This window comes from Acartia tonsa, chromosome 6 (assembly GCF_053477335.1).
Source record: "Acartia tonsa isolate MP-2025a chromosome 6, ASM5347733v1, whole genome shotgun sequence".
NCBI lineage: Eukaryota > Metazoa > Arthropoda > Copepoda > Calanoida > Acartiidae > Acartia > Acartia tonsa.
In genome coordinates, this window is record NC_137265.1 from 30,632,092 (window position 1) to 30,645,481 (window position 13,390).

The 13,390-nt window shown below is 31.0% G+C and overlaps 1 protein-coding gene across 1 annotated transcript; it reads right to left on the reverse strand.

Moving 5' to 3' along the window:
- On the reverse strand, positions 1–13,365 carry gkt (tyrosyl-DNA phosphodiesterase glaikit). The gene is made up of 16 exons (XM_080164333.1): positions 13,253–13,365; positions 13,009–13,081; positions 7,162–7,202; positions 6,323–6,510; positions 5,951–6,060; positions 5,525–5,620; positions 4,959–5,141; positions 4,645–4,754; positions 2,931–3,024; positions 2,541–2,625; positions 2,271–2,347; positions 1,880–1,971; positions 1,471–1,674; positions 1,225–1,307; positions 842–946; positions 1–531 (listed from the first exon to the last, which is right to left on the reverse strand). The coding sequence occupies exons 1-16, from the start codon at positions 13,300–13,302 to the stop codon at positions 401–403; spliced, it is 1,722 nt and encodes a 573-aa protein (XP_080020459.1). The 5' UTR covers positions 13,303–13,365; the 3' UTR covers positions 1–400.
- Positions 13,366–13,390: the final 25 nt, after the last annotated feature.

Genomic DNA, 13,390 nt, shown 5'->3' on the forward strand with positions numbered 1-13,390 from the left:
AAGTCAAAAGTAAACGAAACAAAGAATTGGGTATTTCTTTTGCTTATAAAGTAAATATCATTAGTTTTAGGATTACTGGTACAACAATCTCAGGAGTTGTTTATCATAGATACAATTCGAACAATAATAATTTAACATACTATAATTTAAGGGAAGCTTAACAGTGGTACCGGGATGATTTTATGTTATTTTTCTGCCCTTTCTTACCACTTTTAATATAGAGCCACTATATGTATTTATATAATAATAAAACTTTTTTAACAAATGTGTGTTTTTTGACACGGTTCTGTTAGATAACTAGTGCAGAAGGTTTCACGTTAATCCAGTAACTTAAACCAATAAAACCTATATTGAGTAGCTGTGCAATAATAATAATTCAACCACAACAAGGATGACAATGTTATTGTAGTAGAAAATCATAGAGCCAAGGTTTATCTTTGCCAGAATACTTTGTGACAGGCAGGTCATAGTGCAGAGGAAATCCTTTACCATTCCAGTTTCTGAACTCAGTTATTGAGAAAAACTCTTCTCCTAAACATATTTAATACTATTTGTATTTTATGAAAGTGAAGCTGATCTATATTCATTATTCATGGTATTTCCGTCCGGGTGTCAATATCGGACATACTTGATAGCAAAATTGATTGCAAACATTCTGTGAAGATTCCTGTAAAAATAGGTAATTTTTAGGCCCAGGTGTGCATTTGAACATGTATTGTATTGCAATTTTAACAGTTTTTTTATTTTTGATTCCTAGAACCATAAGTCATGATATTATAGATCAGTGTTAGATGTTTAAATATCGCATAAAATACTTTAACCTACCCCTTGAAAATCTTACCTGTAACATATTTTGGAAGGAACAAAACTCCAGCCTCATAACTCATTATCAAACAACTGTTTCCTTGTTTGTTCATATTACCCCATGCGGCTTTCGACAGATTTGCTAAAATAAAAATAAACTAACAAACTAAAAAAAAATAAGAATTTATCTGAAAAGAAACAAGGTTGTATCCAACTGTTGAGAATAACCATTGTTTTACTGATTTTAAGTGTACAGTTATTGTTATGCTGCAATTTTTAATAAAGAAAATATTTTTGAAAACACCTTTAATTAAATGATGAAAAAATCGTAGGCTTAACTGTTACAAGCAGTTTGTGATATCTTAAGATACACGACATTCTAATAATAATTAAACATTAACCGGGAGTAAATAAGATTACCTGATGTTAAAAGGAAAAATGCCATCTTTTGATGATCTGGGTCTATTCTTGTGTATGTCTTGATGTGGGGCATTGCGCGAGTTCTAAAATATTCAAACACTTTAAAAAAAAACCTAGAATACTTTTTTTTTATGTGATGCTTTTTATTTTATCCTAAATCATAAAGTAAGAAGAAGACTATTTGAATGTCATTGTCTAGTTAGATATCATACAGGGCTAACAAAAGGTACACCATTATATTTTTACCTTTCTGAAGACTCAGCCCTCCAGCGATACATATGATCCCACAGCCATGGTTGTTTGCTGTGTGTCTGCTTTGAATATGGAAGACAACCACCCCCTAACGGTCCATCATATGAGTTTATTACGTCTTCATGACTGGGATACACAAGTTCAACCTTCCCTGAGGCGGGAAACGCCCCAGATGGACCAGCGTAGTAGGACATGCTCCTAAACATAAGATTAAAGTACTTTTGTGTCTTTAGGTCACATGAAGATCCTCAAAACGGCAATGTCAAATAGATTTTGTTTAATTTGATTGGCACTAAAATGTTGAAATCTTGAGACTAGTAACCATTTGGTTTTAAAAAGCAGTATTTGCATATCTGTATGTCATATCAAAAGATCTCTAAAACAGCTGCGTGTGTGGGTATACCTGGCTAACTCTCCTTCCAGCCAAACATCTGGAGTCTGTCCCAAGCTTCCTATGCTGGAACATTGCATTTTCACTGTCCATTTTTTGGCCTCCTAAAATATGCATTTTAGAATAACAGGCATATTTTGAGAAAATTACAAGAAAATTGAGGAGTGTCAATTTTATACCTATTTTAACAAGAAATTATAACATGAAAACAAAATGAGTGGCCTAAAAAAAGTCAAGAATAGTCTTATAGCAACTGTTATGTAATCCTAAACAAACATGTCCACCAAAGGGAAATCGACACATAAAAACAAGATGCCTACATCTAATAGTATTTGTTAAGCAACATATCATAGACAATAATTAAAAATAAATAGAGGCTGTTAAAATATGATATTTCTAATACCTCAGATACATTTTGTTTCAGAATTTTACTAAGAGCCTTGTGACCCCACTTGTACACATCTGCATCTTTGTGAGAACCTAAATATTAAAAATTTATTATTTTACTAAAAGCCTTATCACCCTATTCGTTCACATTTGTAACTTTGTAAGAGCCTCAATATTAAATATTTCATTATTTTACTGAGAGCCTTGTGATCCCACTTGTAAACATCTGCATCCTTGTAAGAGCCTAAATATTAAATTACAAGAAAAAAAGTTTCATATCAGTCACCTGGTACAGATGCAACAAAAAATACATTGACAGCAGACATGTCAACCAATGATATAGCATCTATAAACTGTTGCACTGCTGATACCTTGGAATAAATAAAAGTTTGATTTAATTAAATAATCATACTTTTGGAAGTATCTAATTTTTAGATAATGGAAAGAAAACGAAGTAGCGGAATTCATCGTTTTTTCACAGTAGCTTTTGATAGGTTATTTTAGATTAGGTTAGGCAATTGTTAATGATTGTCCCGCACGCAGGGGCTAGAAATTGAAGAAAAGCTGCTGTAAAAATACGACGAAACCCACAACTTCGTTTTCTTTCCATGAACCGAAATAACCTTTATTCAATCTCAAATTTTTTTGCAAAATTTAAAACAATGGGAATTCTTACTTCATAATACTGTAGGTATCTGAGTAGAGAAGATTTAAACTTGGTTTCAGAATCTCCAGACATTGCTCCAGAATTCCCAGATAACTTGTCACATCTAGAACAAAAATAATCATTATATAAGGATCTAAGCTCTTTAACAATCAGTGAAACATATAGTGAGTGACAGAATTTAATATTAATAAAACACAATTATAAACCCTGAACAACTTTATTATGCAATCTACATTTTCCTGGATATTATGTCTATGGTAGTCCATAAGTGTACAGCTTTACAGTATATTGTTTCTATTTGATAAAGCAACACATATGATAAAGGAAAAAGATTCTTTTTAGAGTAAAATGCTTGTATATCAATCAAAATCAAAATTTTTAGAATTTTTACTGAACAACTTTATTATGCAAATGAAAAGAAAATTAATGGGAAAACGTTTATTTTGCACTTTTCTCCTCTTTTAAAGATTGATTATGATAAAATAACATTTTTAAAAGGGATTTATGCATCAAATATTATGAAAAACAGTATAAGTTAGAAATTAATGATTTTTCTAAATAAGAAATATTTGGAAAAAAGAAATTTGATCCCTATCACTCAAGAGGACAGCTGCTGACCCCCAGTCTTATGGATGAACCTAAATACATGTTAAAGATAAAAATTACCCTTAAAAGTATACAAAAACGTTTTTTGATGTTATTAAAAAATCTATTTTAAATCTTGATTTTGAGGACAATGGCCTTTAAGATGCTCCTACTGGTGGTGATGGTGAGCCAAATTTTATCAAAGTGCATGCCCATGATGACAACTTATATATTGAACTATTGTCCAGTTTTTGTAGTCATAGCAGCCTCCAGTCAAGCAATATTAAAAAAGAAAAAATTGCAATTTTAATTGCTCCAAATCATAAGGTAAAAACTGTAGTTTTTATAAGATGGTTATATTTTGTGTCAGAAGGTTGTTGTAATGGGCATGTACTTAGATAACATTTTGCTCACCATCACACCCAAGAGGAGCATCTGAAAGGTAATCATCCTCAAAATCAAGATTTTGAAATGGATTTTTTTAATACATAAAAAAACATTTTTGTATACCTACTTTTAAGGGTAATTTTAATCAATAACATGTATTAAGCTACATTCATTAGACTGGAGGTCAGCAGCTGTCCTCTAAAGTGATAAGGGTCGAATTTCTTTTTTTCTAATACTTCTATTTTAGAAAATTCATTAATTTCTACCTTATACCTACTGTTTTTCATAATATTTAATGCATAATTCCCTTAAAAAATTGTTATTTTAACAGAATCAATCTGTAAAAGAGGAGAAAAGTGCAAAAAAAACGTTTTCCCATTGATTTTCTTTGGATTTGCATAATAAAGTTGTTCAGTAAAAAATCAAAAAATTTAGATTTTGATTGATATCTAAGCATTTTACTCTAAAAAGCATCTTTTTCTTTTATCATATGGGTTGCTTTACCAAATAGAAACAATATACTGTAAAGCTGTACACTTATGAACTACCAAAGACAAAATATTCAGGAAAATGTAGATTGCATAATAAAGTTATTCAGGGTTTAGTTAGAAATACCCAAACAAAAATTAATGAAAGTTGTGTCATCTTTTCCTACATTTTAGACAAAAACACTATATTAAAACTGTCTACTTTATATCAATGAACTTTCTATCTTCTTCTTTAATCTTAGTCTACTCTGTAACAAATTTACCTTGGACTGACCCAAAGGCCTTGGGTTCTATTTTCCCAATCAGAGGCTATTAGGTTGGATGTGTGAACAGCTACTCTAACGCTTCCATCATCATATACAAGAACCATCATCTTAAAATAAATAGATATATTAGCTTCAAGAAAATCTTTCAATTGTTGTTAAAAATAGTCGCAAAGTAGGATTTCTGCAGATGAAAGATTCCATACATAATAATAAAAGGAAGGGTGGAAGCAAATTCATTCGTCTATCTTGAATTATAGCCAAGCGAACAAAGTTAATATAGGAAGAAATAATATACCTATTGAAAAGCAAACCTTAGTGTGATGAGTACCAAACGGATATTTCGGTTTAATCCTGACGGCTGTCACGTTAGAGGGTAGGTTATCTGGGGCTAGTTGTGGGTCCTCCGCCCCATACAGGATAACCAGCGGCTTGTCAGAGTTCTTGGTCGCCTCGTAATTCATTAGCAACCAGTCTAGTTCAACCATGAAGTTTATCTAACAGAACAAAAATATTTAAAAAAAAAGATCATCAATTCTTTAAAGTATTTATTTGTGTATTTTGTTTATTAGGATTAACTCACTTAAACATTACATTTTCTAAAACTATAAGATTTTCTTATATCTTTTTTAATGTTGCTTCGACCCTTGCCTGTAAGGGAGGGCCTATTAGGTCACGAAAAAAAGAAATTCGGACCATTATTTTGTGAGATCTTTAGCTTCAAACAAAAAATCTAACTATATATTATAGGATTCGAGTTAGGTAATATTCTTCCTTTAATAATGCTGCACTAATTATGAACAAAGTTGTTCCTGTTTTTGATCAAACATCATTATTTTAAATGAATCTATATTATTTTAGACCTATCTCTTAATCATACCTGTAGACTAGATTTAAGTTTGCCCAGGGATGGATGTAGAAGGTCTGTTAGATAAATGCTGTGCTCACTTTTGTGTGTGTCGGGATTGTCTTTCACCTAATAAGGGAATTTACATGAGTGGTATCATATCACAAATTTTATTTGTTAAATTCTAAAGGGAACATTTCATGAAAGAAACAGCATAAAAAAGTACTCTATTATTTTTTGTCCTAATTGTTTTTACATAATAAAGGGAACATTTCATGACATGCACTATAATATTTTTCTTTTTTTAATATGTTATACCTATATAACAAAATAAGGACTTATCATGAAAGGTATCAAATGAAAGTGTAAGATTTCTTTTTTGTCCTTCTAATTTAAAGGTTTTTTAAAATGCATAAAATAACATGGAGAACTTGTAAATGTGATTGAAGCTAAAATTACCTTATTTAGGAAAAAGTTGAAAGGGTGGCTGTTCTCAATTTTCTGTAAAACTCTTGATTTTCTTTCTTTCTCATCACTTTTTAGCTTCTTACAGCCATTTGAACTATTTTCTGATGTAAAATACAAAGATTCAGAAAAGGTAATCAATAATATAAAAAAAACACTATGTCTGTACAACAATCATAGAATCCAGGAAAGGTTCATTAAAAACAACACTATACCTAGCGGCTTTAACGTACAACATCCAAAAAATTGTACCTAAGGAATTTAAGGACACATAAAATAAGATTACATAGACTTCTTTTACAGGTAAAAAGAATCTTTGTAAAATCCTAGTTATCTCAAATTGCATAATGGATCTTTATATCTTTCCTGGTGAAGCAGATCTTTTGGAGGATTGACCCACTCCATTTTTGATTATATCCTCAGAGATTCTTGCGACATTTTCTTGGACGTTTCTTGAGATAGCAGCTTTGTTGGGTATGGTATTTGTTTCAGTTTTTGGGTTCTTATCAGATTTGAAAGTTTTCTCTATATCAGCAAAGATCTTTAACTGTTCCCTGATTTATTATTATTACAGTGCAAACATTTGTATCAAGTTTTTTTTAAAGTAAAAAAAAATTTAATTTTCAAAAGTGCGAAGTTAAAAGTACACCTATTTGTTAAAGCTAACCGCAGCCTCTCAAACAAATAAATAGTTTGTATATGATAGTACTAACTTTGCAAGTACAACATTATGCGCTTGAAATTTCTAAAATAGTTTTAACTTTAATGATAGATGTGTGACATAAATGTACAAATTAACATTTTTATATAAGAGAAAGAGAACTTATTATGAGAAGGCTTCAAACCCTACTTTTGAATAATGTGGATTGTAGAACGTTACCATTATTAGTTTCAATGCTTTCAATCCAACATAATATCTTAATTTAAATCCACCAACCAGGGAAAAGGAATGATATTCTGACAAACAATTCTAAAGGAAAATTTCCCCACAACCCCCTTCTTACCCACCCCTCTTCAGCTATATGGAAAAACAAGATATACCCCCAGCTAACTTCCAAAGGTTTCGTGATTTTTAGTAGAAGAATTAATTGTTGTTATAAATATAATAGCTAGGTCTGGATTCAACAATTTATAGGGGTTTTGCGGCATTATATAATATTTACCTAATGTGTAATTAATACATAATTTTATTTGCAATGAATCACCTTAAGTTCTGTATTCCAATCCCACCAGGATCATTATCAACCTAGGTGAGTAAGTTTTTGTCCAATCATAGTTTTAGTTTATAGTATTTTTCAAAATATACTCAAAATCTTTAACGATGGGTGATTTCGTAGAGAAATGTTACTGTTTTCAATATTTTCAAAATACTAAAATAACCCTAAAAATATACAAATTTCCCAATAAATTCGAACGACAGGAAATTGAGACTTCGCACCTTTGTTAACATTTTCATACGGATATAATGGGTCAACTTATGCTAGATTTGGGATGTATTTGTAAGATACTACATATGTTCACATATCTTTACGGTCAAACATGGTCAGAAAATCATAAAAATTCCGGAAAATATTATCAAACGAATAAGGTTTTATGGCCCCACCAGGATTTTATGACTTGGAATAATAAGGTTTGGTGAATAGATTTTTTTTCTATCATAACGCAATCTCGTAGCAAGATTATCAAGATAGTTAAGCTTAGTTCTTAATGCTAATTTTGCTTGTTTTTTTTATTTTCATTTTGGCAGCATTTAATGCTTAATAAACCAACCAATCAAAATTAAAGAAAAAAAGTCTCCAAAGTTGTTATTGTTAATTTCTCAATTATGAGATCTTATTGGACAATCACATATACATTTGCCTATTGTAGAAAAGGATATATACGTGGATATTATGACAAGGGAGAAATAGTGGTCTATTTAGTTTGCTAACAGTGAACTCCCTTATTGGTTAGGTCGATAATTCATTAGGAGGGGAGGGGATGGGGTAGGGAAGGAGAAGGGAGTAATCATTACTTAGACTGCTGCGTAATTGCAACCTAAATTCAAATTAAAAAGCTGAAATGTTATATGAGCCATTATAAAAAGCTTGAAACAAGAAGGACGTGTCTATCACCCTAAAAATCAATCTGTTATGGGCTTTATGGCAGACAAACAAAATTATATATAGAAAAAATTTAAACTTATAAAATCATTAGATTAATTTAATATCCCTCCCATATATCTTTACTAATACAACAACAGGAAGTTGAGGTTTTGATATGAGCAAGGGGTTCAACTTCTCTTTTTATAAAGCAGGGCTTTTCTATAATTAGGGTCGGTAGGTCTGTCCTTTAAACATTATTCTGTATTTAACAGTTTTACAAAAAAAATAACGTATAATTTTGTCAAAAATAATCCAAAAATATTATGCTTAATTTCTTCTGACACTCTACAAAAGTTAATATTAGTCATTCCATTTTAGAGCTTCGCTTTTATGGATGTTGTTATCCTTGATTTTCTCAAAGTAGATAGTGTAAAAAGTAATGATAAATTGGAGGGGGGAGGGAACAGTATTTTTAATTATCCAAAGTAGTAAGCGTTTTTGTCTGTCCCGAAGGATCTCGCTAACCGCTGAACCGGTATTGTTCTCTTTTACAGTAAAGCTTCTTATAGGTCCTGGGAAGGTTTTAAACTTCCCCCCCAAAATATTCTTTTTTTACTCTCCTCAGATTCCTGAGTATGAATCATAGATTATTTGTGTGTGTGTCCATTCCATTTTAGAGGCGCTACTACAACGGAAATATTATTACTTGGATGCTGCATCATATTTTCATGAAACTCATAGCTGGCTAAAATAACCATACCCCCCACCCCCCAATCTACCCACTCCCCTTCTACTAGATGAACTAATGAACAATAAACGAGTTCTATGTTAGCAAGCTAAATTAACTACAAATTTTCTTTCTCAATATATCCATGTATATTTCATATCATTTCATTGTTTGTCCATTTTAAAGGTGCTACTACCCGGAAGGCAAGTAGGGATTGAATGGACTGTAAAGTGTAAATTATACTGGTACCCAACGTTTTATAATCACGTTTTCTCATTCGTTTGCTTGGACTTATAAATGTATTATTTTTGACAAAATCATACGTCATTTTTTTTGTAAAATTGTTAAATACAGAATACTGTTTAAAGGACATACCTAACCGTAATTGACGGACATACCGACTCTAATCATAGAAAAGCTCTGCTTTATTAAAAGTAAGGTTTCAAGTTCGACCCCTTGCTCAAATCAAAACCTCAACTTCTTTTCTATTATAAGAGTCGGTCCGTACGTCTGTAACAGTTTTCGTTATCAGAATGTCCGTATGTCCATTTCAAACATGTTGATTTTCAAGTTTTTCAACATCAAGTTTTTATGCATTATAATTATCTGAATGATCTGATTTTTGGAATACAGATTCCTAGAACAACAATGTATAATGTTATTCAGTTCTGACACTCTACAGGTGTTAATGTTTGTTTGTCCTACTATTTCAGAGCTTCCCTTTCATGGATGTTGTCATTCTGTTTTTATAACTTTTATAAATGCTCAAATTAAAATTAAAGTTTAGAAAGCGTAGCAACTCTATAATCGTTACCAGAATGTCCGTACAACTATTTTAAACATGTTGATTTTTTTAGTTTATTACATACAAAATGATATTTTATTTTTCTAAAAAAATAGCTGTTTTAATGCATACAAAAATTATTGCATGAGAATACTGAAGGGGTTGGAAAGACAAAAGTATAAGTACAGATTCTATATATAACATATCTCCGCCCATTTCCCTATCCAATTTAAATTTTAGCTAACAAAAAATAGCTATTTGTTCTGAATGGACGGAACGATCCTAATCATAGAAAGCTTCGCTTAAAAAAAAGCTTATTATATAAGTTTTACAAGCAGAGAATCAATACAAAACAAACAGATTCTATTTTAAAAAAAGATTAATTTTGCAGATTTGTAATTGATTGCTTTCTACCTATTCCCTAGAAAGGTCCAGGTCATGCTCTAACTAAGGATCTCACTAACCGCTGAGCGGTTAGTGAGATGTTACCGCTGAACCAATGAACAATAAAGCTTCTTAATTAAAAGTGAAAGTTAAATTTTGTTTCTTTTAACTTTTAAAACTACTCATATTTAAACATCAAGTTCCTATTGTAAAGATTTATGGGAAGGGGTGGTTATTATATCTACTGCTGTTAAAAACCAAGCTTTTCTATAATAGGAGTTGGTTTCACGTCTGTCCGTCTGTACATCTAGAACAGATAGATTAAGAAAGTGGTAAAACTTTATAATATTAACTTATAATTCTGTTTATACTTATACATTTATATTCTGATTATTCAGTTCTGACAATCTACAAGTGTTACTGTTTGTTTGTACTACTGATTCGCTTTTATGGATGTTGTCATCCTTGTTGATAAACCTTCCGATTTCCTTTATTTGGCTAAAGTTAAACAGAGTTGCCTCCCCCCCCCCCCCCAATATCCAATTGAATATGATTTACTACTATTTTCTGCCAAAATAAAGGTAAAAGGTAAAACATGGACAATAATAGTTATTCCTTTCATTGTATTATAAACGGCTTTCCGCGGATATAGAATGTACAATTATAAGATTAAACCAGCTTTTAGCCCCGAGGTGCCGAAGAAAAAAAATAATTCTATATTCTAATCTCCCTTCCCACCCCCCCCCCCCAAAAAAAAAAGTTGCTCTTAAGAATTCATTTGTAGTTCAGGAAGGGAGCAGAGAAAATAAGAACGGCTTGTTTTTTTCCTATGCCTTGTAAAGTAAATCATATTCAATTGAATATGGGGGGGGGGGGGGGGTAAAAAACCCTGTGTGAACACACCCCACACCCCATAAACCTATACAATAGGAAGTTTAAATATGAGCATTTATAGAAACAACAAGGATGACAACATCCATAAAAGCGAAGTGCTGAACTGGTAGGACAAACGGACATTAACACTTGTATAGTGTCAAAATTGAATAATCAGATTATAAATGTATAAGAGTCTATGCAAAATTGATTATAGAGTTGCTACGCTTTCTAAATCTTACCTAATTACTGCAGGAATCACCATGCAAAGTTTGAAATCGATAGGACCATTCTAACATGCCTAAATTAACGAAAAAAACTATCCATTACGGACGGACGTACGGAGTGACGGACAGACGTATGGACGGACCGACCCTAATTATAGAAAAGCTTCGCTTTTAAAAATTAACTTTTATGTGAGACAATGTTAGATATACCTTTGTAAGAATGTGTTTCTAAGGACCAATTTGTAAAAGCGAAGCTTTTCTATAATCAAGGCCGCTCCGTCCTTTACTGATATCTCTGACAATATCCATTAAAGCGAAACATTAACATAAATGTATAAGTATAATCAAAATTATAAGTAAGTATTATATAGTTGCTATGCTTTCTAATTCTATAAATTCTATACTATAATAACATATTAATGATGGACAGACTGACGTCTATAACCAACACAAATTATAGAAAAGCTTCGTTTAGTAAAGAGAAGAGGGGAATTTATTTATTATTTCCTAATTTCCATATGTCTTGTGTTGTTATTCTTGGGGGGGGGGGGGGGTCATAAATCAAGTTCATATATCGGGGAGTATATTGTCAAAGCTAAAGCCATATAGAATTTCATATCGGTCAACCCTTCTTAAATAGGGGAGGGGGGGGGGAGTATATTGTCCAAGCTAAAGCCATATAGAATTTCCATTGTGTTCACTTCACTATTTTTCATTTAAAACTTCTTAAATCTTAATGAATATTACGTAAATTTACGAAATCTTACTGGACAGACATACTTACAAAGCTACGTTCATATATATTTAAGATTTTAGATTTGTTTTGTAATTTGTTTCCTTCAGTATTTTATTTTTTTTTGGAGCGAAGCTATTTCATAATTAAGTTTTTGTTATAGACATTTTTCCGTGCATTTTAAATTTGTTTCACTTTTCCCATGATTACTAAAATAAAAGAATAATGTCAGTTGTCTATAATACGATAGGATAAATATCTATTCCAATATGGCTTCTAAATTACATATACGGCACAAATTTTGACGTTGAATGTGTGTTAGTGCTTCTGCTTTGATCTAGCTGACCTTTACAGGGTAGCTTCTTATAGTTTAATTTGTATATTTATCTTTCTTTTTTGCTTTTAAAAATTTATGTATTTATTAACGTTAAGCTTCAGAAAAAGCCAACAAAAAAAACTTTTGTTAGAAATATGCGAAGGTTCCGTGATCATATGAACATGCTATTTTATTTGAGAAATCCAATATTTTTTTAAAAAACTCAAATTGCCCAATAAAATTAAACGGTCTAGCTAAGTTTTTGAAAGGGATAATTAGTGATTTACAACGATATCCTGGCCGTATGAAAATGTATAGCTATTTCAATATTTATCATATACCCATTTAACCCCTTCATTTCACACGTTTAACCCCCAGTATGAAAATTAGGGAATTTAGCAATATTTGGCACCAATTTTAATATTTTGAAGCCTTAAATTAGTTTTTGAAACTAACGATATGACTGTTTTTGTCTTACCAGGACAATTACGTTACATATTACTTGAAATTATTCTTAAAAATTATGACAATGCACAAGACACTGCTGATTTTTTTGTGGAAAAATGTACATAAATAACCATACCCTGATAAAGTTTATGCTAATAAACGAAATTAATTGGTGACTTATGTGTTGATTATTTTCCGTCCTGTTGGGGAACCGGGATAGTTGGTACGCGTGAATATAAATATATTTAAAAATTAAAGCATACTGCCATCCACATACACAGTGAGTTAGTTGGACATAAAGTATGAAACAATAATACCGTATCATACCTAATCAATAAAGGAATAGCCATTTCAAATGAATTTATAATAAGCTAGTTATCACACTTTCAAGATAATACCTCATCAATACAGGAATCTTCTCACAAATCGTTAAACTATGTGTTAAGAACTACCACAGACTAAATTTTAGATTAATACCTGAAAATCTGGAAAGGCAACCATCAATATATTGAGGTGAGGATGCTTGTATTCTTTGAAGTGATGGGGATTCCTAAAACGAAGAGTAATGATATTTTTGACCCATATTCTTCATCAACTTAATAGCAACTATTATACTTATTTATAATTTGTGCAAATATTAGCGATCTTTATGAAAATTTGACAGATTTTTTTTCAAATTTAGTTTTAATATTAAAAATAAAATTTGGTTTTAATAACTTACTTTCTATAACATTTTTCTTTAAAGGAGCACTCTGTTCTTTTATCTTCCATTTTGTAGTATATCAACTATATAACTAGTTTCTTTTTTTAGAATCTGAAATCATGATTTACATAAAGATATGATTGTATCACAGGGTAG

What these genes read in the sequence shown, in the direction of transcription:
- gkt (XM_080164333.1), bottom strand. Translation starts at nt 13,302, where the DNA reads ATGGAAGATAAAAGAACAGAGTGCTCCTTTAAAGAAAAATGTTATAGA. An exon ending in GATACCTACAGTATTATGAA is followed by an intron (nt 2,626 to 2,930) that starts GTAAGAATTCCC and finishes ATTTATTCCAAG; the next exon opens with GTATCAGCAGTGCAACAGTT. An exon ending in AGGGCTGAGTCTTCAGAAAG is followed by an intron (nt 1,308 to 1,470) that starts GTAAAAATATAA and finishes TGAATATTTTAG; the next exon opens with AACTCGCGCAATGCCCCACA.